This window comes from Electrona antarctica (assembly GCF_951216825.1).
Source record: "Electrona antarctica genome assembly, chromosome: 10".
Classification (NCBI taxonomy): Eukaryota; Metazoa; Chordata; class Actinopteri; order Myctophiformes; family Myctophidae; genus Electrona; species Electrona antarctica.
The window spans coordinates 17,991,530-18,017,076 of NC_136791.1; the positions used below are offsets into that span (position 1 = coordinate 17,991,530).

The 25,547-nt window shown below is 45.0% G+C and overlaps 3 protein-coding genes across 5 annotated transcripts in view; all 3 read left to right on the forward strand.

The window, feature by feature from the left end:
* mmrn2a (multimerin 2a) overlaps positions 1-8,869 on the forward strand; it is an 82,721-nt gene extending 73,852 nt beyond the window's left edge. The window contains exons 15-22 of the mRNA XM_079511842.1: positions 647-657; positions 1,219-1,427; positions 1,567-1,770; positions 2,109-2,372; positions 2,796-2,972; positions 3,279-3,402; positions 4,096-4,217; positions 5,025-8,869. Coding sequence (XP_079367968.1) covers positions 647-657; positions 1,219-1,427; positions 1,567-1,770; positions 2,109-2,372; positions 2,796-2,972; positions 3,279-3,402; positions 4,096-4,217; positions 5,025-5,642 — 1,729 coding nt within the window. The 3' untranslated portion in view covers positions 5,643-8,869. The remainder of the gene's footprint in view (positions 1-646; positions 658-1,218; positions 1,428-1,566; positions 1,771-2,108; positions 2,373-2,795; positions 2,973-3,278; positions 3,403-4,095; positions 4,218-5,024) is intronic.
* A 599-nt stretch (positions 8,870-9,468) lies between these two features.
* Positions 9,469-17,692, forward strand: LOC306930992 (uncharacterized protein). 3 transcript variants are annotated; one of them, XM_079512146.1, is made up of 3 exons: positions 9,469-9,715; positions 14,788-15,528; positions 15,743-17,692. In XM_079512146.1, exons 1-3 carry the CDS (start codon positions 9,616-9,618, stop codon positions 17,218-17,220), a joined length of 2,319 nt encoding a protein of 772 aa, XP_079368272.1. In that variant the 5' UTR covers positions 9,469-9,615; the 3' UTR covers positions 17,221-17,692. The 3 variants fall into 3 exon arrangements, with proteins under 3 accessions (XP_079368272.1, XP_079368274.1, XP_079368273.1); XM_079512148.1 differs by having other exon boundaries at positions 15,805-15,939; XM_079512147.1 differs by having other exon boundaries at positions 15,720-15,827.
* Positions 17,693-21,326: 3,634 nt separating this feature from the next.
* LOC306930748 (multimerin-2-like) lies at positions 21,327-25,547 on the forward strand. The gene is made up of 6 exons (XM_079511843.1): positions 21,327-21,405; positions 21,604-21,807; positions 22,074-22,208; positions 22,527-22,650; positions 23,676-23,797; positions 24,607-25,547. The coding sequence occupies exons 1-6, from the start codon at positions 21,337-21,339 to the stop codon at positions 25,147-25,149; spliced, it is 1,197 nt and encodes a 398-aa protein (XP_079367969.1). The 5' UTR covers positions 21,327-21,336; the 3' UTR covers positions 25,150-25,547.

The following is a 25,547-nucleotide window of genomic DNA, read 5'->3' on the forward strand; positions in this document are numbered from 1 at the left end:
AGCCAATCCTATGGCTCTAATGCCCTGGGGGCACGCTGGTCCATAGCTCTAATGCCCTATGGTGGGGGGCACGCTGGTCCATAGCTCTAATGCCCGGGGGGCACGCTGGTCCATAGCTCTAATGCCCTATGGCGGGGGGCACGCTGATCCATAGCTCTAATGCCCAATGGCGGGGGGCACGCTGGCCCATAGCTCTAATGCCCTATGGCGGGGGCACGCTGGTCCATAGCTCTAATGCCCTATGGTGGGGGGGGCATGCTGGTCCATAGCTCTAATGCCCTATTGTGGGGGGCACGCTGGTCCATAGCTCTAATGCCCTATGGCGGGGGGCACGCTGATCCATAGCTCTAATGCCCTATGGTGGGGGGCATGCTGGTCCATAGCCCTAACGCCCTATGGCGGGGGGCACGCTGGTCCATAGCTCTAACGCCCTATGGCTGGTCCATTAGAGCTATGGACAAGCGTGCCCCCCGGGCGTTAGAGCTATGGACCAGCGTGCCCCACGTTAACTCCACGTTAACTCCACGTTAACTCCACGTTAACTCAGTCTGAGCAAGTAGCTTACAGTATAATAATCTCCATTAGTGCAATGTACTACATTTTTGGTGTGACATTTTCTATAACATAACATACCCCCTCCCCCAAGAAAAGGCATGCGTAAGTAAAAATGTGCACGTGGGCATGCTGGCACTCATGGCAATATCCCAAGGTTGGCAGGTCTGACTATATATTTGTAGATGGAATTTGAGAGAAAAGACATTGATTTGTTTTCTGATGATGTTACCTCCGCTGTCCTTATAGATCTCACACTCCTTCCTGGGTGTGAAGAGGAAGTTTGCCCTGAACAGCAGGAGATGAGTCCCAGTCTGGTCCAGGAGGAACCACAACCTCCACAGATTAAAGATGAACAGCAGGAGGAGCTACTTCAAAGACCAGAGGAGGCTGCAGGGTCGTATCTGAAAGTCCACTTGAGGACTCATAAAAAGCCAGTTGCTTGTTCAGTTTGTGGCAAAATAATTAGCCGATCTCATCACCTGAAACAACACATGAGGACTCATACAGGGGAAAAGCCATTTGCTTGTTCAGTTTGTAGCAACAGATATAGCCAAACTTGTCACCTGAAACAACACATGAGGACTCATACAGGGGAAAAGCCTTTTGCTTGTTCAGTTTGTAGCATTGTTTGTAGGATTTATTATTTGTAGGATCTCCATGCAGGAAGAGTAACCCCACCCCCGCCCTCCATAACGCACCCCCACGTCCCCCAGGAGCAAACCCCCACAGACCATTTGCCGCCCATGAATCTGTCCGCGGTGTGGACGGCCATCGAGCGTCTGAATGACAAAGTGGTCAACAACACTGTGAAGGTGGATACAAGATTTAACTTTCTTTTTTCTGCAATTACGAGCCTTTTTCGGAAGCCACAGGTGAGTGTTAACCGGCCATGTATGTCAGAGACACCAGTGAGTCTTAACTGGTCACGTATGTCGGGGCCACTATTGGTACGTCCTGCTACGTCAGAATAACATATGCCCCCCCAATAATGTGTTGTCCTGCATGTTCCAGGTGGACGGGCTAGTGGAGGACTTGGACACGACGTCAGGGGATGTGACGGAGGTGAGGTCCATGCTGGTGGGCCTGGAGGAGCGGATCGCCCAGACCGGGAGGAACAGTCAGATCCAGTTCATGGAGACCGGTCTGGAGGTGGAAGCCGCCATGGTCAGCGTTATGAACCGATTCAACGAGCTGGCAGGGAACACAAGTGAACAGGTACACACTCCAGTGGTGATTTTGACTTGTCTTTTGAATACAATTAGCCCTTCACTAAATCCCACCCCAAAAAGCGATTGTCCAATGCCAGTCCAAATAGTTTAGCAACGGTTGCTATGCAGGTCAAGCTTTCTTTGCTGCTAACGTGCCTATTGGACAAGGATGGGTTGGGGAGGGACTTAGTGAAGTGGAAGTAGTGAAGTGATGTCCTTGACATAAAAAGGTTTTGGGCACCGCTGATATATACTGTAAACATGTCTTTCCAGAAGACAGTTAAGCTTGGTAGAATCGGCTTCAGGTCTTGACGGTATCTTTTTATCCGACCTCGTCTCTCTCAGAACCGCCGTCTGGCGATTCTGGACGAGGACGTGGACGACCTGTACTCTCTGCTGTACAAGAACACCACGTCGGACTGCGACTGCAGGGCGCTGCGCTCCGACATGGTCCTGCTACAGGGAGGCCTGGCCAACGTCACGGAGCTGGCCAATGACAACCGCCTGGCCCTGGAAGGGGGCGGAGCCGACATGGGCGCGGCGGGCCACTGGGAGGACATGGGCGCCTGGCAGCCGCTGATGGAGGATCTGCAGCAGGGACTCCGTCAGGTGAGTGAGAGTGTGTGGAGCAGTGGTTTCCTCCAAGTCAGAATTTGTTAATATACCGGTGGTTATTTTCAAAAAAATTGTGCAACTGGATTATTTGTTTAAACATTTTGCACACAAATCTTGTATGGAGGTCCCTGGCACAAAATATTCTCAGATGGCCAAATACATTCATTTGGGGGTCCTTGACATGAAAACAAATGAGAGGCATTTGTGTCGACTGTAGAGGGACAGGTGACTGAATAAGAGTCACCGATATATTGGCCAAAGCCAAACAAATACATTCCATACATTATTTTACTTTTTTAACTTCAATACCGACAATTCTGCAGCCGAAAAAGTACAGAAAATTAGTTTTTTTTCACACCTAGTAGTTTTCCATTTAGTTTTTAGTGAACTACAATAGCGTTGTCCTCACATTCACAGGTGAAGGACTCCCTGGCCTTCGAGCAGGAGAGGACCAGGACTCTGAGTCGAGACGTGACCCATCTGGGAGGCTCGTTGGCAGGCAGTGAGGCGGACGTGTCCTCCCTGAGGGACAGCCAGGGACAGCTGGCGGAGGACATGCGCCGTCTGTCCAGCTCCTTCCAGTCCCTGCTGCAGGTAGGGATGGGACGATAATCCTTATTATCAGTCGCAAAAATTGCATCGTGAAATTTCCTCAGCATAGTAACACTTGGAATTTGCTTTTGTTGAGCTGCAAATTCAGTACCGCTTAAACCCTCTATACTAAAACGGACCCTTAAAGAGTGCATTTGATACGCTCTCATTTCACTCTACACAAATCGATTTGCCAAAATCGATAGGGGTTCAAGTGTTTATATTTAGATTTTGATTATCGCGATAATTGCGTTTAATCACAATTATTTAAAATAAGTCCTTTTCATATCATCCCATCCCTGACTGCAGGATGCCATGAGACACACAGACGTCCTGGAGAGGCTGATTGGGGAGGAGGTGCTGGAGTTCCTGGACCGGCCCCTCCAGGACCAGGAGGACCGGCTGGCCGACCTGCACGACAAGCTGCTGGGAGGTAAAGAGAAGCTGTGAATGGTAGCAGACTGCTGGGGGAGACAGAGGTAAAGAGAAGCTGTGGATGGTAGCAGTCTGCTGGGGGAGACAGAGGTAAAGAGAAGCTGTGGATGGTAGCAGACTGCTGGGAGAAACGGAGGTACAGTAAAGAGAAGCTGTGGATGGTAGCAGTCTGCTGGGGGAGACAGAGGTAAAGAGAAGCTGTGGATGGTAGCAGTCTGCTGGGGGAGACAGAGGTAAAGAGAAGCTGTGGATGGTAGCAGTCTGCTGGGGGAGACAGAGGTAAAGAGAAGCTGTGGATGGTAGCAGACTGCTGGGAGAAACGGAGGTACAGTAAAGAGAAGCTGTGGATGGTAGCAGTCTGCTGGGGGAGACAGAGGTAAAGAGAAGCTGTGGATGGTAGCAGTCTGCTGGGGGAGACAGAGGTAAAGAGAAGCTGTGGATGGTAGCAGTCTGCTGGGGGAGACGGAGGTACAGTAAAGAGAAGCTGTGGATGGTAGCAGTCTGCTGCGAGTCAGAGGTAAAGAGGGAAGATTTGACGAGAGAAATAAGCAACCATGGTCTATGAAAACGAGCCCAAAAGAAGCGACTAATAGGCCACATGAGAACTCAAGTTTTGATGTGTACACGTATGTGTGTTTTCAGTATTTATGCTAGACGACGCTTGACTCCTTTTCATTTCTCTGCTCCCCAGGAGGTGTGAGGGAGGATTCACCGGCCGCAGACCAGCCCTCCTCCTGGTACACACCTGATGGCAGCAGAGGAGGAGGAGGTCACGCCAGGGAGCGACAGGTCCTTCACCGCGATGGAGAGCAGGTGAATCACCACGACCATGACATTTTACTTGAGGATTCATTGTCAAACTAATAATTGCGATCAATCAACAATCTATTTGTGTTCTTGGCATTGAACAAAAAATGCAGTTGAGCAGATATGAATTACTTCAATATAAATGACAAAGTAATGACTTGATCTTTTTTTTTTATTATTATTATTTTAGCTTGAATATATTTTGAAAATGTATGAATATTTTGCAACATGGAAACGATTATTTTGATCATGCAAAAAACAATTGCGATTATATCAAGTAATTGTGATTATGTCGGGTGGAAATGTATGTCCCAAACATTGAGGAACATACTTTTCAGGATTCAAATTCCAAAATGGCAAAATGTAGTTACTACTTTTGATGCTTTTTCGCGTGACACTGTAATCTGATCAAGTGGGCCGTATAACTATAACTAAAAGTTATAATATGGAGATAAGAGGTTTCTGCCCTGACAGCAACATTATGCTAAAGGTCTCATGATATGCTGTTTTTCAAACATTTCAAGTTTTTATCATGGTCCTTCAAACACGTTTTTAAGAAGAATCCACTCCAGTGAGCCATGGCAGGTTTTTTTGTGTTCTGGAGCTTTTCTAGCTGCAATGAGAAAAGGAAAAGTGGAAATGAGTCGACTTTGACATCAAAGTCTACACGCCAATCACAGCACTTTTCTGAGCCGAATTATTCACAAAACCCCAGACCAAAGAAACATCCACTGAATGTTTAAAGTTACAGGTTTTTTTGGGTGTAATTGACTTGAGAAGAATGACATGAGACCTTTAATAATTTGCCGACAGGTCTATGGCCGTGTGGACGAGGGCTTCGTGTCGCCGGGCGACGGAGGAGACCTCTGGAACCTGGAGAGGTCTGTGGAGGAGCTGGAGGTCAAGATTCGCCGGCTGGAGGAGAGGCCTTGTTGCTCCGCGATAAACGGCAGCAAGGATAACAGCAAGGACGCAGCGCCCGTGCCACCCAGTGGCCCGGGGGCCAACAAGCTGCAGGCGGAGGTGACGTGGCTGCAGCGGGCCCTGGAGGACCACCTCCGCATCTTCAAGGACGTGTTCAGTAATGCCGACGTGCTGGCGGCCTCAGACGCCATGACGCTGGACCTGGAAGAGCTGTGGGCGCTGCTGCGGAAGAAGAAGAGCAAGGAGTTGGGGAAGAGGCAGAAGAGGAAAGGAGCAGGCGTCGAGAAGAAGGAGGCAGCGACGACGACGACGCAGAACCAGCAGGGCTTCAGCAGGAACGGAGGGGGTGGTCCTCAGAACCAGCAGGGCTTCAGCAGGAACGGAGGGGGCGGTCCTCGAAGCAAGAGGGAGCAGGACCCACTCCCGGTCCTGGAGCAGCGGGAGTCGTGTGTAACGCGCTGTAGGAATTCCCCGGAGAATACCAAATGTATGGTTCAGTGTGCATAATGGACATCTCGGACAGTGCTGCTCAAAATGTCTTCATTTCAAGGACCCCCCCCCCCCACACACACAGTTCCGTATGCAGATTCCCAGAACTCAGGGATCGAGCGTATAAATGGAACCAAATGAATCCGTAAGGTTCCATTTGGTTCCATTTTTACGCTCTCCAAGTTACAGACCTGTAAGGGTCCATTTTGTTCCTAATCCTAACTGTCAATGATTTGAGCTGCGGACCCCCTGGATCCCCTTCAAGGACCCCTGGGGGACTCCACTTTGAGAAGTGATCTAGCAGTAGTCTGAGGGGAGGAAAGACACTGCAAGTGAACTCTGTGGAGGCTGGAGGGAGCGATTAGATGGGTATTATTATTATTATTAGTAATACATTCATAGTCCCAAGATTCAACAATCCGTGTTTTTGTTTAAAATTGAATTGTTGTCTTTACTGAACTACAGTACAGATAACAGATGCAGATCATCTTATAGGCCAGGGGAACTTAATTGTCATCTAGAACTGTCATCATAACTCTTACGCATGAGAGTATTTTGCAGATGTATTGTTCTATTATTATTATTATTATTATTATTATTATTATTATTATTATTATTATTACATACGTCTCTGTCGGGTGGAAACCTCATATGTCCAAAACTGTTAGTTTTCAGGATAAAAAGAAAATAGACAAAGTAGCAGATCGACGAGCTCAGGCTCCAGCATGCAGATCTGCTATGATGCTTTTGTATGATCAAGTATAGGGCATTAAAAGGGATAGTTCACCCCAAAATGATTTTCTTTCTATAGTTTCTATCGATTACTCACCCAATGGAGATTTTTTTTCCCGCATTGCTAATCCAATAATTTGATGACCACAAAGGAGACTCTTTGTGTCTCCATAGGGAGTCACTTCTGGCCATCAAATAGTGGTTTAGGAATGTGACAAAAACAAAACAAAACAAAACAAATCCATGAATTCAAGTGTCCATGGGGTGAGTAATCAATAGAAAAAAAGTCATTTTGGGCATGAACTATCCCTTCAATTTACAAAAAAACCCACACAAAAGGTAAAAATATGTCTAGAGATAGGAGTTTTCAGCCCCAACAGCAACTATTTGTGTGACTTAATGGATCATGGCTAGTGTTCATAATATGGACATGCATTTGTACTTCTAAATACCTATTCAGTGCCATCTATGGCAGGAGCATAGAGTTATAATTTATCTGGAGGGTGGACTGCCCCGCGCCCAGTTCTCCATTTCAATGAAAGTTGCTCAGTGCTGTTTGAACCCGGATGACGGATGTACCTCTACTTCCTGGTTGGCCTCAATATCGAGGCCAATAGATAGCCAATAGCCAGGGTTTCAAGCGGTAGACAGCACGCACGCAAAGTAGCGTTTTAAATGCGGAAGTGATGCTATCCCAGATTTGAGCGCCAAAACGACTGCACCTTCAACGTTCTACCATTCTTTGGCAGGATATGTAATATTGTGCTTCTGGTTTTCACTGCTCGCACAATTTATGGCAATTTTAGACTTGGACACACAATCCTTTTAACTCGGTGTCGCTGGACGAAAAAAAAGGCATATTTACTGTTTTCTATTTATGCAGAACATTAATTATGTAAATATAAACAAGCTAAGAATGTTCTGCAAAGAGATGTCACTGTGAGACCATGTGGAACTGAGAAACTACTGTATATTCTTTGTATGTCAGATTAATGGTGCGCACCTTAGAGTGAACAACGTTATTCTTTGTATGTCAGAATAATAATGGTGCACAGCTTGGAGTGAACGCAGGTCATTGGGGATTTTTGCTATTTTAAGCCACATTAACCCCCCGGAGTATTTACTTTTGCACATATTAAATTACAGGCGAAGAATATCCCCAATCATAGACCTAGATATAATGTGCTTACTTTATAGATGTCCTATGTACGCTGGGCTGGCGTTGCGATGAAAATAGTGTTTTTAGATCGGCTATTTTTGCCGTATAGTATGCTGGTGTCTAAAGCATTACTTCTGCACTCTTATCGTCATGGATTGTTGAATGTATCATTGCAAGAGTTTAGTGATCATTCATCACATTCTCATCCCAACTCGTCAACTATACCTACTATCTCTTGGGTCGAATGGCCCAGGTGTCACTTTCCAACACTACGACATGGGATTTTTAGCTTATTTATGATCCTTGATGACTATGTCTATGCATTTGATGCATTACCTTGTTTTGTTCTTGCTTACTGTGAATCGCTCTGGATTAAGAGCATCTGCTAAATGCCTAAATTGTAAATTGATTTCTACAGTATAGAAGTATATTGGGACACTGCTGGCATAGATAGAGGTGCTAGAGTTGGAAAGTCACTCCCATGGGGCACTTGCCCGAACGGCCGCGTTTGACGAGTTGGGATGAGAATTTGTTGGATAATAACGCTGAGTCATTCTTGTGAGTAACCCAGCAAAGCTTAACAGATATTGTATTTGCCTGATGGTGCTGAGTTCACTGAGTCTTGTTTTGTTTTAGAAAAACTTACTTACTTACTTACGCCTATCGCCCAACCTTGGGCATAGGCCACGAACAAGAGCTCTCCAGGCATCCCGGTCCTGGGCCATTCTCTCCAGCTGTCCCCATGTATGGCCAGATCTCTTCACATCTACATCTAGGTCACGCCGCCAGGTGTTTCTTGGTCTGCCCCTTTTCCTTCTCCCTTGTGGGTTCCAGAACAGGGCGTATCTTGTGATACTAGATGCAGGCTTCCGAAGGGTGTGGCCAATCCATCGCCAGCGTCTTTGTAGTATTTCTTCTTCCACAGGGTGTTGGCCTGATTGATGCCACAGTTCCAGGTTGCTGATTGTGTTAGGCCAGTGGATTCAGAGGATTCTTCTCAGGCAGGTGTTTATGAAAGTCTGGATTTTCTTCATGGTGTTAACAGTTCTCCAAGTTTCTGCTCCATACAGCAGAACAGGCTTTAGAAAAAGCCCTGAATGAATCCCTGGGGGACGTTGATATCCTCAACATATCATTTTAAACCTTTATTTTCCAAGTCTGCTGAACCGAGACTTGCTTTCACTCAGTTACACACATTCACACCTAGGGGAATTGAAATATCCTTCTCAGATTCTTCGTCTGACTGACCTCATATCTAAAATAAACATTTTATTGACCGTTTCAACTTTTTTATTGACTCTGTTTTGGAATGTTTTAATTATTATTTATTATTAGATAATGGTCAGGAGGTGCACGCACATCCCATTAAAAGGGTGCTCAAAATAATAAACTGCAAAAGGAGGAAGTCTGCACACCGGCCGTTTTAAAAGCTCCCAAAATAACTTTATTTACCAGAGCGGAAAAACTACGTTTCGGCCTCTGTGGCCTTTGTCGGAGCATAGTAGAAGAATAGTAGGCTAATTTACATCAGCAACAAACCAGTTTCTCAAAATGCAATACTTGACGTTGGCCACAAGATGTCTCACGTACTGCACTACGAAATCAAGCAGCTCTCATTCACGCTAGAAATCCCCCAAACCAGTTAATTTTGCTGCTAGCAAAACAAAAACAAAAGAACCAGACCAGTTTGAAGTGAGTGGTGCAACAGCGCCATTTGTTGGTACCCTAAACAGAATCCTAAACATATGGGGAATGACACAGGGACACAGCCAGGGACGGACATTCCTTGGAGTGGCTGCACCACTCAAACCCCAAAACCTTTTAGACTGACACACACGCACGCACGCACGCACACACACACACGCACACACACACACACACACACACGCACACACAGGTTCAGTCTAATAAATCAGGCTAGGAGAGTAGATCAGAGTTCAGCATGTTTCTGCACGGACGAGAGAGAGAGGAACACTGACAGAACTACGAGTGCGGACGTTCATTCAGGGTACACGCGCACGTTGTTGTGTTTGTTTCAGTACAGTACTAAAGTAAATGCACTTTGGAGCCACTGTACCCCACTGACAGATACGATACAGAATGTGGACGTCTTTTCAGTCATCAGATGCAGAGGACGAGGTTGAGAGGAAACTCCAGTCTGTGAAGATGGAGACCAGAGAGACTGACCAGGACATGTTAGGTGCAGTGACCAACAGTGTTCCCATGTGATGTTGTCCGCTCATTAGAAGCGACTTGGGCTTGTCTTTCTGCGAAGTCGTATAAGTATTGGTATTTGCTAGCCCAAGATTTAGACTCGTAGAGGTTTTTTTCGATTCTGAGATTCGTCACAATCGAAAAAAACCTACAAGAGTCTAAACCTTGGGCTAGGTATTTGCGATATTTCTTTCCTAAAGTGTAGCATGCTTATTTTGGCTTGCTTCCTAAGCCCATACGGTTGCTTAAACCAGGAATAGAACGCTACTCAAACATGTCAAGGACCCCTGATGTGGTTGTGGGCATTCCACAAACCACGTTCAACCCATATTCGGCTCCAACAAGGGGACGTTACATTTATTTCGCTCCTATGCCTGCACTAAAATGTGGAACCCCCAGTACCAACAGCAGTTAAGAATCCCTATATACTCCTTCAAAACCACTCTCAAAGAGCACTTACTGGCAGCAATTCGTAATTGGCCCATGTAAAAAGGTTAAAGTGCACCCCCCCCCACCCCTTTATATACTGTATACTGTACAGTACACGTCCGTCCCATCACCCCTTTTTATTTTTATTTATTTAAACTTTTTTTACCTTTCGACCAGTAAGACGCTTGAGGGTGAGAAGCGGGTGAGGTCGTGTGCACGCATCCGCCTGGGTGACAGCAGACTGCTGGGCGAGCGCTGGCACTTTGGAATGGGGGGTCAGATCAACATATCTGAATGGGGGGTAAGATCTTCATTTTCGGGCCTGTTAAGAACTCTAGTTTTCGCCGGCTGCCGGTGTTCCAGTTTGTCTTCAGACCCTGTTAACGTCAGACCGCGTCAACTGTCGCCGTAGAGACGACAGATGTTGTGATGTGAAATAAATCTAATCATGACAGTCGAGATGGGAAAGCTTTAGGTGGTTTATTGGTTGAGCTGTACAATATATATGATAATTCTAAGACCTATCGCAAGTGAGCTGCATTTCATTCTTCAGAAATCTATTTAACGGATCCCATTCAGACATCTTGACCAATCATAAAGTAGCTCACTATACTTGCTTCCTTTAATGTCTGTAAACAAGATGTGACTTCACTGTTTATTAAGGTTGTTGACCTTTAGCCATTGGGGTGGCTGGACATATCATGTCTGTTTTCATGTTTCAATTTGTCTTAATATAGCCTCACTAACAAAGTGCTTGGTCACTGACACCGGGCGCGGCTGCACTTTTAAATGGACGGGTATCAGTCAAAAGAGAGACATCGAAGAGGAAGGATGGAAATGCGTGATTCCTTCGGTCGCAATTTTATCCTCGTAGCAGATTTTGTATTGACCTGTACTTTTGTTGAACTGTACCCATTCTACAAACTGTCAATAACATTTTCAATCAATCAATCAATCAGTGTTCTTTGAAACGCATGTATTTTTGTGCTTTCCGCCATTTCTTCACCGAGGCAAAACAACAGCTTTCGCCATTGAAATTCTGCATTACAGAACGCACATGTTGTTACATTTTATGGGTTTATTTTGTCATAGTGCAAGTATTGTAGTGCAGGTGATTGCAACAATCACGGATTTTGTGAAAAATGAAAACGTGACTACAGAATATTCTAAACACAAAGATGGCTAAACGGGTAGAGTTAAGCTCGGCAGATAGTTTGAGGATCCAATGGAGTTAGGAGGTTTTTTGCCAAACTAGCATTGATTTATGAAAAAAAAAAAGTTAGGCGGTCCTCTGAAACAATGTGGTTTACTTAACTTTGTTCCTTCTTGTTCCATAAATGATGACTTCACCAATTCCATCTTCATATAATTGGTTTGCACAACACACAAATGCTCATGAATAGTAGACTAAAATTCTGCTCCCTACCAGTGACATCATCAAGCAATTAAATTTGTTAATATATATTTGTATTATTAACGTGAGAACAACAATAGAAACCTGTATCAACAATGACAATACCTGGGGGACATAGAACCTGCATGGGGAACATAGGGATGACCCCATCCAGGGTTGTTGCCCCGGCACTGTCAAACAATGGAATCACGTGACATTGATCCCCTTCCCCTATTCTCTCATAGCCCTACTAGGACATGACATATAGGCCTACAGCAGAATATTAGTTTAAGGACTCGTTCTTTCTCTTTGATCTGTAATGACCAGGAACAGAATTGATGTCCATGAGACCATGTACTCTAATATAGGGTACGTATTAGTATAGTATGTCCGGCTAATTTCAAGGAATGCTTATTTGACCCAGGTTAATGGATACCAGACGTGTAGGGAGGAGTTGGTATGACATGGATGTAAGCCTCTCTGACTATTGTTGGATATAACTTTTGTTAACCCACACAGGCCTGCAGTAATAAAGCAAGCTAAGAACACTGCCAACATCATGTGGCGTGTATGTGGCGTGTGACGTGGTAGCGCTGTAGCGGCGCCCATGTTGACGGGCAGAGAGTACATAGACAATCACAGAATAGGGGGAAGTTTCTGTTTTGTTGTTTTGTTGTTGTCATTAAATTGTGCTTATGTATCTCACCACTGCAAATGAGGGAAACTATGTCTTTTGAGAATAAATAAAGGTTTGAATGAATTAATGACATAATGATGCTCTTTATACTAGATGACGTTGGATCACTGGGTCTGTTTTGTTTGTAAACATTAACTATACATGTAGCCTGCCAGGCGCTCCTCTGCTGCACACGGGCAGACAAAACTACTTTGCTATTCACTGAAACAAAGGCTCTTTTGTGTTGTTGAAAGTCCATTCAACAGGGTGGGAAGCCTCCCAGGAGCCCACCTTCTCTGTATAATTCTCTTTTTTGGGCAGAAAATAAAATATGTCTCCGGCCAGACAATTTTTATTTAGGCCGCCCTCTACAGTTCAGGTCAATATAAATTACCCATTGACCAGATCTGTAGAGGGCTCTCCCAAAAAAGATATTATACAGAGAAGGTGGGGTCCTGAGAGGCTTCCCACCCTGGATAAAGACGTTCAACAATACAAAACAGCCTTTGTTTCGGTGAGTAGCTGGGAAGGAATGGACCCTTTCTAAACCCCACCCCAAAAGCAATTGTCCAATGCCAAATTATAGTTTAATCTAGTCCTTCCACGCACCAGAAACGTACCTCCCAATCCCGGCAGAGTAGTTCCGGAGTAGTTCCAACGGATTGTGTGGCCCTGGTCTTTCCCGATTGATTGATTGAAATATTTATTAACAGTTTGCAGAATTACAGTACATTTCAAGCACAAACTCAATACAAATGGCCACATCAAGCTTATCAGTGATGAGTGTCGTCCGATTTGATGTTTGTTTGAAAACCTGGTTTTTAGTTTCTGACCGCAGCCTAGTTGATTGTTTAGTAGCTTCCAGAGCTCACGAGGATTGTTTTTGTTTTCCTGTGCTTTATCATTGATGAAGTTACTTTTAGTTGATTTGGTCATGGCAGTTACACTGTTTCTTAGCTTGGTTCGGTGGGTTTTTAGGTTGTTCAACTGAGCTTGAAGATCACTGTCGAAGCGCTTGGCAAGCTTTGACGTGCATTTTAGAAATTCTGAGCATTTTTTGTCTCTGGCTTTCATTGTAGTCAGTATGTCCGAATTCATCCATGGTTCCGAGCGGGTTTTGACCCTGATGGTTCTCAAAGGAGCCATGTAGTTCAGTACTGATGTAAATTTGGTTTTGAAGCCAAGCCAAGCTTCTTCGACAAGTGTGCTTTTAAGCTCATCGGACCAATCCAGACTCTCCAATAGGTTAAAGACCTCACTAGAGTAGGTTTTGAGGTCCCTTGATATGACTGTTTTGTGGCAGCCGGTCTTAAGTTTTAGTTTTTTGCGGGTACAGAATATCATAAAATGATCGCTAAGCCCGCATACAATGACACCTTTCATGGAGATTCTGGATTTGTCCGAGGTCAAAATGAGATCAATGACAGTTTGAGTAGAAACACACACTCTAGTGGGTTGGGTAATTAGCTGGCTGACACTATGCAGATCACAAAACCTACTAAATGATTTGAAAACAGGCGCCTCTTTACGTTGTACGTCCGTATTCAGATCTCCCATCAGGATTTTCTCTGCACCCTCCTCCTCAGCTAAGCATCCCTCAAGAATATCATAAAAGCCTTGCTGGTCAGGAGGTCTGTAGACTGTGCCAACTAGTACTGATTTCGCTTTTTTGAAAAATAATTCAACCCACACAGTTTCAATTTCAACATGCTGCAAGTCAGTATGGGTAATGAATTCAGTATCTTTGTGGATATACATGCATATCCGATAGGACTGATCGAGGGTAGTTACTGGGACGTAAGTCGGGACTTGATCAACCCCGGCTGGGTCGCCTGAGTGAGGGGTATGATGTTCGACAGACCCGAAACCCAGATGACCTTGGGATACATCACTGAGGATACGTCCCAGGTGCATCCATGCGTTGTGTTTTAGTTCTAGTTATTCTATTTATAGTGACTCATAGGAATATAGCGTCGATGACGCCAGGCCCAGGAAATAATTCCCAATGCATTTTTCCCATAGACATTTAAAAAAGTATTTATTTAAAGAGCTTTTAAGCGTGTGTGTGTGTTGGTAAAATTGTTGTGCTTCGTTGTAGAGCTACATTATGGCAACTTACAATCACTATAATGGGTCCATATTGAGATCAGTTATTTAAATTAAAACGTGTATTTATTGTGCATTTTGCACATAGCCAAAATGCATTAATAATATTAGGCCTTTCAGTTCATTTTAGGGAGAGAGCGACGCACACACACACACACACACAAACAAGACTATAAACCAAAGATAGAAACACGTACAGTTGACGCTGACATTTGTGCTGTTTGTCTTTGAAGTGAAATGTGCATACAGGTACTACCATCATTAACCTAATAATGTTACAGGCACATTTGGATTAACAATAATGGTATTTTGTGCAACCTTGATGACAATTGACAATAACAAAACAGACCATTTGGGATTCAAACCATTTATTGGAGGACAGAGTGCGAAGGAGGCCATGTGGTAGAAATTAAGGTATTGGAATTATGATGTTCTCCCTCTCTCCTCATTCTAGATCTCTCACTCCTTCCTGTGTTTAAAGACGAGGTTTCCCCTGAACAGCAGGAGAGCAGCCTGTGTCTGGTCCAGGTGAAACTAGAACCTCTGCAGATTAAAGACGAACAGCAGGAGAGCAGCCTGTGTCTGGTCCAGGTGAAACTAGAACCTCTGCAGATTAAAGAGGAACCGCAGGAGAGCAGCCCCAGTCTGGTCCAGGTGAAACTAGAACCTCTGCAGATTAAAGATGAACAGCAGGAGAGCAGCCCCAGTCTGGTCCAGGTGAAACTAGAACCTCCACAGTTTAAAGAGGAACAGGTGGAGGAGCTACTGGTAAGACCTGATGGGTCAACGTTGACAGTGCAAAGTGAAGATGATGACAACAAAGAGACAGCGCCTCTAGCCAGCACCTCAACTGATCACATGAAATCACAAGCTGATGTCGAGGACTGTGGAGCATCACAGCCAACTAGAGATGACCAGCTCCTCTCTACACACGGTTCTGACACTGACACTGAAGACAGTGATGAGTGGACTTCACCCTGTCCTGAATCTGACATTGACGACAGTGACTGGGAGGAGACCGGGGAAGGTCATTCAGCTTTAAACAAACTGAAGTCACACAAGACACCAAATGTGGAAGGACGACAATTATCTTTGAGCAACAAGCTGTCCCAGAACCTGAAATCATCAAAACAAACTTCATCCATTAGGAGTCACACAGGGAGTTATCTGAAACGACACATGAAGACTGATAGAGGTATATATATATATATATATAGTCATTCAATAAATATATAGCGACATATACTGAACAGTACCGTATATGTGCGTGCGTGTGGGGGGGGGGGGGGGGGGGGGGGGGGGGGGGATTGAGTTGGACCAGAACATAAAACAAATGTGAGGATGGAGTTACATTCCAGCATTGCATTCCTGTCTGAAACTGTACAGCAATGTCTCTCTCTCTCTCACAGGAGTGAGGTCCCAGATTCGGGTCTTCTCCTGTTCTGAATGTCCATATGCCTTGACGTCTCAGGTCTTACTCCATAAACACATCAAGAAGAGCCACAACGACCTCTACCGCCGAATGCTGAAGGATGGACAGATCACCTCAGCAGCCTGCCAGCCAATCACCAGCTCTGTAACCAGCCAGAAACAAGTAGACACAGACAAACCAGAATCTTACAGTCATCAAACATTACCTCAACCAGGACAAGTAAAACCACATCAGCCGACTTGCACAAGAAAGAAAACTCACACATGTAAACACTGTGGCAAGCCTTTCAGTTCATTAAGTGACCTGGAGAGACACATGCGTGTCCACACTGGAGAAAAACCATTCCAATGTAATACATGTAACATGAGTTTCAGTCGGTCAGGTGCTCTGAAGAGACACATGCTTATACACACTGGAGAAAAACCCTTCCACTGTAATACATGTAACATGAGTTTCAGTGAGTCAGGTGCTCTGAAGAGACACATGCTTATACACACTGGAGAAAAACCCTTCCACTGTAATACATGTAACATGAGTTTCAGTCGGTCAGCTGATCTGAAGAGCCACATGCGTGTCCACACTGGAGAAAAACCATTCCAATGTAATACATGTAACATGAGTTTCAGTCAGTCAGGTGCTCTGAAGAGACACATGCATGTCCACACTGGAGAGAAAACATTCCAATGTAATACATGTAACATGAGTTTCAGTGAGTTAGGTAGCCTGAAGAAACACATGCGTACCCACACTGGAGAAAAACCATTCCAATGTAATACATGTAACATGAGTTTCAGTGAGTCAGGTGCTCTGAAGAGACACATGCTTATCCACACTGGAGAAAAACCCTTCCACTGTCAACAGTGTAGCATGAGTTTCCGTTATTCAACTTCTTTGAAGGTACACTTATGTACCCACACTAGCGAAGAACCTGTCCAACGTTATCAATGTAATATATGTGACAAGAGTTACCATCAGCCATGTACCCTGAAGACGCACATGCGTACCCACACTGGAGAAAAACCTTTCCAATGTAATACATGTTACAAGAGTTTCAATGAGTTAGGTAGCCTGAAGAAACACATGCGTACCCACACTGGAGAAAAACCATTCCAATGTAATACATGTAACATGAGTTTCAGTGAGTCAGGTGCTCTGAAGAGACACATGCTTATACACACTGGAGAAAAACCCTTCCACTGTAATACATGTAACATGAGTTTCAGTCGGTCAGGTGCTCTGAAGAGACACATGCTTATACACACTGGAGAAAAACCTTTCCAATGTAATTCATGTAACAAGAGTTTCAGTGAGTCAGGGAGCCTGAGGACACACATGCGTACCCACACTGGTGAAAAACCTTTTCACTGTAATTCATGTGACAAGAGTTACAGTGTGTCAAGTAGCCTAAAGAATCACCAGCATACTCACACCAAGGGAAAATCATCATCACTGTAAACAGTGTGAGAATTGACCAGCTGTATGTGGGTGCGGAAGGTGTTTATGTAAGCAACATATGGATATTAGTAGGGCTGGGCGATATGACGATATATATCGTATAGATGATAGAAAATGTCTATCCTGAAAAATGTTCTCTCGTGTATATCGTTGTGTCGCAAAACAAGCGGTACGGCAGTATTTTACGTCACAGCGCCCAGCCACGCTGTGCTGTTATTTCATAACAAACATGAAGGGAGATGATGGCTGACGAGATTCAGAGCGGAGTAACACTAAAGTAACCGGCCATTCACTGTTATAAATGCAGGTTTCATGTTGGGTCAAATTGATAAACTGCGTGAGCCACGCATCAGACGCATGTTTTACACAGTTGAACAATTGAGCTTGTCCGTCGGGTGCAAACTTCTTCTACTTCTTTCCTCTTACCTGTCTTGTTTTATTGTTCCAAATAAATTATTCCATTTGAAAAGTCCTTAATTCAGCAACAGCTTCCAACAACAACAACACAAGACGCTAACTTAAGTTGTGATCATCAAAAAAAAGGAAAAGAAAAACATCCACTCCCATACGCACAGCTGGGCATTGGAGAGTTGACGACGCGGTTGCGTTGTCTCTCACTCTATCGCCTGTAGTCAATTAAACATCGTTAAGCTTCCCAACGTCTTTAACAAACTACACTACAGTGACTACAACTACAACAGAACATTTTGATTCCCTATACAGAGCTTAAAATGAACTGAAACAACAACTGTGTGGCAGTGAGTGACATGAGGTATTTCTTTTTTCCATAAGACAATTTAATGCAGACACAGGCCTGTACTTCTGTGTCTGAATGGGAAAGTCTTATTTCTTTATTTTTGCTTTTTAATTGTCATAATAATAATTATTATTATTATATATATTTTATTTTGTATTCTTTTTGTACTTGCTTTAGACCTGTCTGTGCATGGGCAGGGCATCAGTATTATATTCATATAATTAGACTGGATATTGTGATTTTACATATTGCAATTGGCATAAGTGTTCTTTTCCTGTTTTTTGAGTGGTGCAACCACTATAGACTGTTATGTGTGTGTCCCTGTGTCCCTGTATCCGAGCACGGAAATAGCATAATTATTGTCACCACCAAGTGTCACTGTTATGCAGCCTAACACGCAGACAGAGGCCAGGGAGGAGAGTTTGTACAGTACAGTACAGTACAGTACAGTACAGTACAGTACAGTACAGCCCAAGTACAGTACAGTAAAGTACTCGGCCTGAACAAAAATCTATTTTTTAGATTAAAAAAAATCGGTATCGTAAAAAAAATGCTATATCGTGAGTATATCGTTATCGTGATAAAAAAAATTCTATATCGTGATATGAGATTTTGTCATATCGCCCAGCCCTAGATATTAGTACTACTTAACCCTTTAAAGGAATATAAATACTGGACAACTCACCCCATGCTTGCCCGTTTTTATCCCGGAAATGTCTCCAGTGAGGGGTGGGAGCGGCTAGGGCAAGGTGAGAGCCCTGTATGCAGATTCAACACATTGCCTTATGTACTACAGCAAACAACCTTTACAATAGTTGCCTTACGTTCAAGATTCATAACTTGTAATATTGCTTTTGGCTGTTTGTATTCTTTTTGTAAAAATATAAAAAGATAATCTTATGGAAAGGCTATCACTGTTGTAGCCTTTTCATAAATAGGCTTTCTGCTGTCGTGAAAGTTTATTCGAGAAATTCAGAAGTTTCAACACCAAAGTAGTTGTTGTGAATTAGCGAACTGGACATTTTGGACCGAATGTTTCCTTCATCCTCGTGTTGCGCTTCTGTTTTCGCCGAAGTTTTTATTTTTGTTGTTTCTCATAAGCGCACGTCCATTGTCCTTCAAGTTCCACAGCCGTCTGCTGTGCAGCCTCTCCCACCCCTCACTGGGGAAGACGGGGTGAGTTACCATTTAAAGAGCCTGCTAACAGGAAATGCCCTGTTTTGGGCATTTCTTGCTGGGAGAAGGTTTTTCTTGGCGGGGCAAAACACCACCTGATGAGTGATGACACACACAGATGAGTTTCAGTGATGTCATCTGATGGCAGAAGACTGGTGTAGTTGGGAATTATGCCAAGGTACACCAGTCTTCTGATGCTATACCTTAGAGTGCATTTCCATCATTCCCACAGCCCTCGAAGAAAAACTACAGCTTATTTTTCATGACTTTGAAACCATTTATTTTTAGCGGTGCCAACTGCTCCTATTTGTGACTTTGTGTATGTCTGTCTGAATGTCTTGATGTCTGTCTGAGGACGGACAGCAAAACCGCTGGGTGACAAAGTGGCAGTGTTGAGTAGCGTGGCGGTGTGTGTATGTATTGCATTAAAATGGGTGAGGTTTAAAAAAGGCAAAAGCATATGGAGTTAGAACAGTATCAAAAGTGTCACGGTAAATCTTACATATTTGTAACTCACAAGTTCAGATTTGCAACTCACGTGAGTGAACTCACAGGTTCACATTTGTGTTTTGTATCCACAAGTTCAGATTTGTGTTTTGTATCTGTATTTCGCATCTGTGTTTTGTATCCGTGTTTCGCATCTGTTTTGTATTTGTGTTTTGTTGTGAAACACAGATACAAAACACAGATGCAAATTACAGATACAAAACACAAATACAAAACATAGATGCGAAACACGGATACAAAACACAAAACACAAATCTGAACTTGTGGATACAAAACTGTGAGACCTTTGAGACTGTGCTAAAACTCTGCTGCTCTACTATTGAGACTCTTCTGACATTGGGCGTTAACGAACGTCATCATTGGCTGAGGGAATCTGTCAATCATTCTGATTGACAGATTCCTCGGCCAATCAGATCGGTCCGCCTTCAGCCAATCCTATGGCTCTAATGCCCTGGGGGCACGCTGGTCCATAGCTCTAATGCCCTATGGTGGGGGGCACGCTGGTCCATAGCTCTAATGCCCGGGGGGCACGCTGGTCCATAGCTCTAATGCCCTATGGCGGGGGGCACGCTGATCCATAGCTCTAATGCCCAATGGCGGGGGGCACGCTGGCCCATAGCTCTAATGCCTTATGGCGGGGGGCACGCTGGTCCATAGCTCTAACGCCCTATGGCGGGGGCACGCTGGTCCATAGCTCTAATGCCCTATGGTGGGGGGGGCATGCTGGTCCATAGCTCTAATGCCCTATGGCGGGGGGCACGCTGATCCATAGCTCTAATGCCCTATGGTGGGGGGCATGCTGGTCCATAGCTCTAACGCCCTATGGCTGGTCCATTAGAGCTATGGACAAGCGTGCCCCCCGGGCGTTAGAGCTATGGACCAGCGTGCCCCACGTTAACTCCACGTTAACTCCACGTTAACTCAGTCTGAGCAAGTAGCTTACAGTATAATAATCTCCATTAGTGCAATGTACTACATTTTTGGTGTGACATTTTCTATAACATAACATACCCCCTCCCCCAAGAAAAGGCATGCGTAAGTAAAAATGTGCACGTGGGCATGCTGGCACTCATGGCAATATCCCAAGGTTGGCAGGTCTGACTATATATTTGTAGATGGAATTTGAGAGAAAAGACATTGATTTGTTTTCTGATGATGTTACCTCCGCTGTCCTTATAGATCTCACACTCCTTCCTGGGTATGAAGAGGAAGTTTGCCCTGAACAGCAGGAGATGAGTCCCAGTCTGGTCCAGGAGGAACCACAACCTCCACAGATTAAAGATGAACAGCAGGAGGAGCTACTTCAAAGACCAGAGGAGGCTGCAGGGTCGTATCTGAAAGTCCACTTGAGGACTCATAAAAAGCCAGTTGCTTGTTCAGTTTGTGGCAAAATAATTAGCCGATCTCATCACCTGAAACAACACATGAGGACTCATACAGGGGAAAAGCCATTTGCTTGTTCAGTTTGTAGCAACAGATATAGCCAAACTTGTCACCTGAAACAACACATGAGGACTCATACAGGGGAAAAGCCTTTTGCTTGTTCAGTTTGTAGCATTGTTTGTAGGATTTATTATTTGTAGGATCTCCATGCAGGAAGAGTAACCCCACCCCCGCCCTCCATAACGCACCCCCACGTCCCCCAGGAGCAACCCCCCACAGACCATTTGCCGCCCATGAATCTGTCCGCGGTGTGGACGGCCATCGAGCGTCTGAATGACAAAGTGGTCAACAACACTGTGAAGGTGGATACAAGAATTAACTTTCTTTTTTCTGCAATTACGAGCCTTTTTCGGAAGCCACAGGTGAGTGTTAACCGGCCATGTATGTCAGAGACACCAGTGAGTCTTAACTGGTCACGTATGTCGGGGCCACTATTGGTACGTCCTGCTACGTCAGAATAACATATGCCCCCCAATAATGTGTTGTCCTGCATGTTCCAGGTGGACGGGCTAGTGGAGGACTTGGACACGACGTCAGGGGATGTGACGGAGGTGAGGTCCATGCTGGTGGGCCTGGAGGAGCGGATCGCCCAGACCGGGAGGAACAGTCAGATCCAGTTCATGGAGACAGGTCTGGAGGTGGAAGCCGCCAAGGTCAGCGTTATGAACCGATTCAACGAGCTGGCAGGGAACACAAGTGAACAGGTACACACTCCAGTGGTGATTTTGACTTGTCTTTTGAATACAATTAGCCCTTCACTAAATCCCACCCCAAAAAGCGATTGTCCAATGCCAGTCCAAATAGTTTAGCAACGGTTGCTATGCAGGTCAAGCTTTCTTTGCTGCTAACGTGCCTATTGGACAAGGATGGGTTGGGGAGGGACTTAGTGAAGTGGAAGTAGTGAAGTGATGTCCTTGACATAAAAAGGTTTTGGGCACCGCTGATATATACTGTAAACATGTCTTTCCAGAAGACAGTTAAGCTTGGTAGCGAGGCAGCGAGGCAGCGAGGCAGCGAGGCGGACGTGTCCTCCCTGAGGGACAGCCAGGGACAGCTGGCGGAGGACATGCGCCGTCTGTCCAGCTCCTTCCAGTCCCTGCTGCAGGTAGGGATGGGACGATAATCCTTATTATCAGTCGCAAAAATTGCATCGTGAAATTTCCTCAGCATAGTAACACTTGGAATTTGCTTTTGTTGAACTGCAAATTCAGTACCGCTTAAACCCTCTATACTAAAACGGACCCTTAAAGAGTGCATTTGATACACTCTCATTTCACTCTACACAAATCGATTTGCCAAAATCGATAGGGGTTCAAGTGTTTATATTTAACAAAATATTTAGATTTTGATTATCGCGATAATTGCGTTTAATCACAATTATTTAAAAGAAGTCCTTTTCATATCATCCCATCCCTGACTGCAGGATGCCATGAGACACACAGACGTCCTGGAGAGGCTGATTGGGGAGGAGGTGCTGGAGTTCCTGGACCGGCCCCTCCAGGACCAGGAGGACCGGCTGGCCGACCTGCACTACAAGCTGCTGGGAGGTAAAGAGAAGCTGTGAATGGTAGCAGACTGCTGGGGGAGACAGAGGTAAAGAGAAGCTGTGGATGGTAGCAGTCTGCTGGGGGAGACAGAGGTAAAGAGAAGCTGTGGATGGTAGCAGACTGCTGGGAGAAACGGAGGTACAGTAAAGAGAAGCTGTGGATGGTAGCAGTCTGCTGGGGGAGACAGAGGTAAAGAGAAGCTGTGGATGGTAGCAGTCTGCTGGGGGAGACAGAGGTAAAGAGAAGCTGTGGATGGTAGCAGTCTGCTGGGGGAGACAGAGGTAAAGAGAAGCTGTGGATGGTAGCAGACTGCTGGGAGAAACGGAGGTACAGTAAAGAGAAGCTGTGGATGGTAGCAGTCTGCTGGGGGAGACAGAGGTAAAGAGAAGCTGTGGATGGTAGCAGTCTGCTGGGGGAGACAGAGGTAAAGAGAAGCTGTGGATGGTAGCAGTCTGCTGGGGGAGACGGAGGTACAGTAAAGAGAAGCTGTGGATGGTAGCAGTCTGCTGGGGGAGACAGAGGTAAAGAGAAGCTGTGGATGGTAGCAGTCTGCTGGGGGAGACAGAGGTAAAGAGAAGCTGTGGATGGTAGCAGTCTGCTGGGGGAGACAGAGGTAAAGAGAAGCTGTGGATGGTAGCAGACTGCTGGGAGAAACGGAGGTACAGTAAAGAGAAGCTGTGGATGGTAGCAGTCTGCTGGGGGAGACAGAGGTAAAGAGAAGCTGTGGATGGTAGCAGTCTGCTGGGGGAGACAGAGGTAAAGAGAAGCTGTGGATGGTAGCAGTCTGCTGGGGGAGACGGAGGTACAGTAAAGAGAAGCTGTGGATGGTAGCAGTCTGCTGCGAGTCAGAGGTAAAGAGGGAAGATTTGACGAGAGAAATAAGCAACCATGGTCTATGAAAACGAGCCCAAAAGAAGCGACTAATAGGCCACATGAGAACTCAAGTTTTGATGTGTACACGTATGTGTGTTTTCAGTATTTATGCTAGACGACGCTTGACTCCTTTTCATTTCTCTGCTCCCCAGGAGGTGTGAGGGAGGATTCACCGGCCGCAGACCAGCCCTCCTCCTGGTACACACCTGATGGCAGCAGAGGAGGAGGAGGTCACGCCAGGGAGCGACAGGTCCTTCACCGCGATGGAGAGCAGGTGAATCACCACGACCATGACATTTTATTTGAGGATTCATTGTCAAACTAATAATTGCGATCAATCAACAATCTATTTGTGTTCTTGGCATTGAACAAAAAATGCAGTTGAGCAGATATGAATTACTTCAATATAAATGACAAAGTAATGACTTGATCTTTTTTTTTTTATTATTATTATTTTAGCTTGAATATATTTTGAAAATGTATGAATATTTTGCAACATGGAAACGATTATTTTGATCATGCAAAAAACTATTGCGATTATGTCAAGTAATTGTGATTATGTCGGGTGGAAATGTATGTCCCAAACATTGAGGAACATACTTTTCAGGATTCAAATTCCAAAATGGCAAAATGTAGTTATGCTACTTTTGATGCTTTTTCGCGTGACACTGTAATCTGATCAAGTGGGCCGTATAACTATAACTAAAAGTTATAATATGGAGATAAGAGGTTTCTGCCCTGACAGCAACATTATGCTAAAGGTCTCATGATATGCTGTTTTTCAAACATTTCAAGTTTTTATCATGGTCCTTCAAACACGTTTTTAAGAAGAATCCACTCCAGTGAGCCATGGCAGGTTTTTTTGTGTTCTGGAGCTTTTCTAGCTGCAATGAGAAAAGGAAAAGTGGAAATGAGTCGACTTTGACATCAAAGTCTACACGCCAATCACAGCACTTTTCTGAGCCGAATTATTCACAAAACCCCAGACCAAAGAAACATCCACTGAATGTTTAAAGTTACAGTTTTTTTGGGTGTAATTGACTTGAGAAGAATGACATGAGACCTTTAATAATTTGCCGACAGGTCTATGGCCGTGTGGACGAGGGCTTCGTGTCGCCGGGCGACGGAGGAGACCTCTGGAACCTGGAGAGGTCTGTGGAGGAGCTGGAGGTCAAGATTCGCCGGCTGGAGGAGAGGCCTTGTTGCTCCGCGATAAACGGCAGCAAGGATAACAGCAAGGACGCAGCGCCCGTGCCACCCAGTGGCCCGGGGGCCAACAAGCTGCAGGCGGAGGTGACGTGGCTGCAGCGGGCCCTGGAGGACCACCTCCGCATCTTCAAGGACGTGTTCAGTAATGCCGACGTGCTGGCGGCCTCAGACGCCATGACGCTGGACCTGGAAGAGCTGTGGGCGCTGCTGCGGAAGAAGAAGAGCAAGGAGTTGGGGAAGAGGCAGAAGAGGAAAGGAGCAGGCGTCGAGAAGAAGGAGGCAGCGACGACGACGACGCAGAACCAGCAGGGCTTCAGCAGGAACGGAGGGGGTGGTCCTCGAAGCAAGAGGGAGCAGGACCCACTCCCGGCTGGATCCCCTTCAAGGACCCCTGGGGGACTCCACTTTGAGAAGTGATCTAGCAGTAGTCTGAGGGGAGGAAAGACACTGCAAGTGAACTCTGTGGAGGCTGGAGGGAGCGATTAGATGGGTATTATTATTATTATTATTATTAATACATTCATAGTCCCAAGATTCAACAATCCGTGTTTTTGTTTAAAATTTAATTGTTGTCTTTACTGAACTACAGTACAGATAACAGATGCAGATCATCTTATAGGCATGGGGAACTTAATTGTCATCTAGAACTGTCATCATAACTCTTACGCATGAGAGTATTTTGCAGATGTATTGTTCTATTATTATTATTATTATTATTATTATTATTATTATTATTATTATTATCATTATTATTATTATGATTATTATTATTATTATTATTACATACGTCTCTGTCGGGTGGAAACCTCATATGT

Excerpts from the sequence above, each read along its gene's own strand:
- LOC306930992 (XM_079512146.1), top strand. The coding sequence starts at position 9,616 with ATGTGGACGTCTTTTCAGTCATCAGATGCAGAGGACGAGGTTGAGAGG. Across the intron at positions 9,716-14,787 it reads GACTGACCAGGACATGTTAG|ATCTCTCACTCCTTCCTGTG; the intron begins GTGCAGTGACCA and ends TCCTCATTCTAG. Across the intron at positions 15,529-15,742 it reads ACACATGAAGACTGATAGAG|GAGTGAGGTCCCAGATTCGG; the intron begins GTATATATATAT and ends TCTCTCTCACAG.
- LOC306930748 (XM_079511843.1), top strand. The coding sequence starts at position 21,337 with ATGAATCTGTCCGCGGTGTGGACGGCCATCGAGCGTCTGAATGACAAA. Across the intron at positions 21,406-21,603 it reads TGGTCAACAACACTGTGAAG|GTGGACGGGCTAGTGGAGGA; the intron begins GTGGATACAAGA and ends TGCATGTTCCAG. Across the intron at positions 23,798-24,606 it reads TTCACCGCGATGGAGAGCAG|GTCTATGGCCGTGTGGACGA; the intron begins GTGAATCACCAC and ends ATTTGCCGACAG.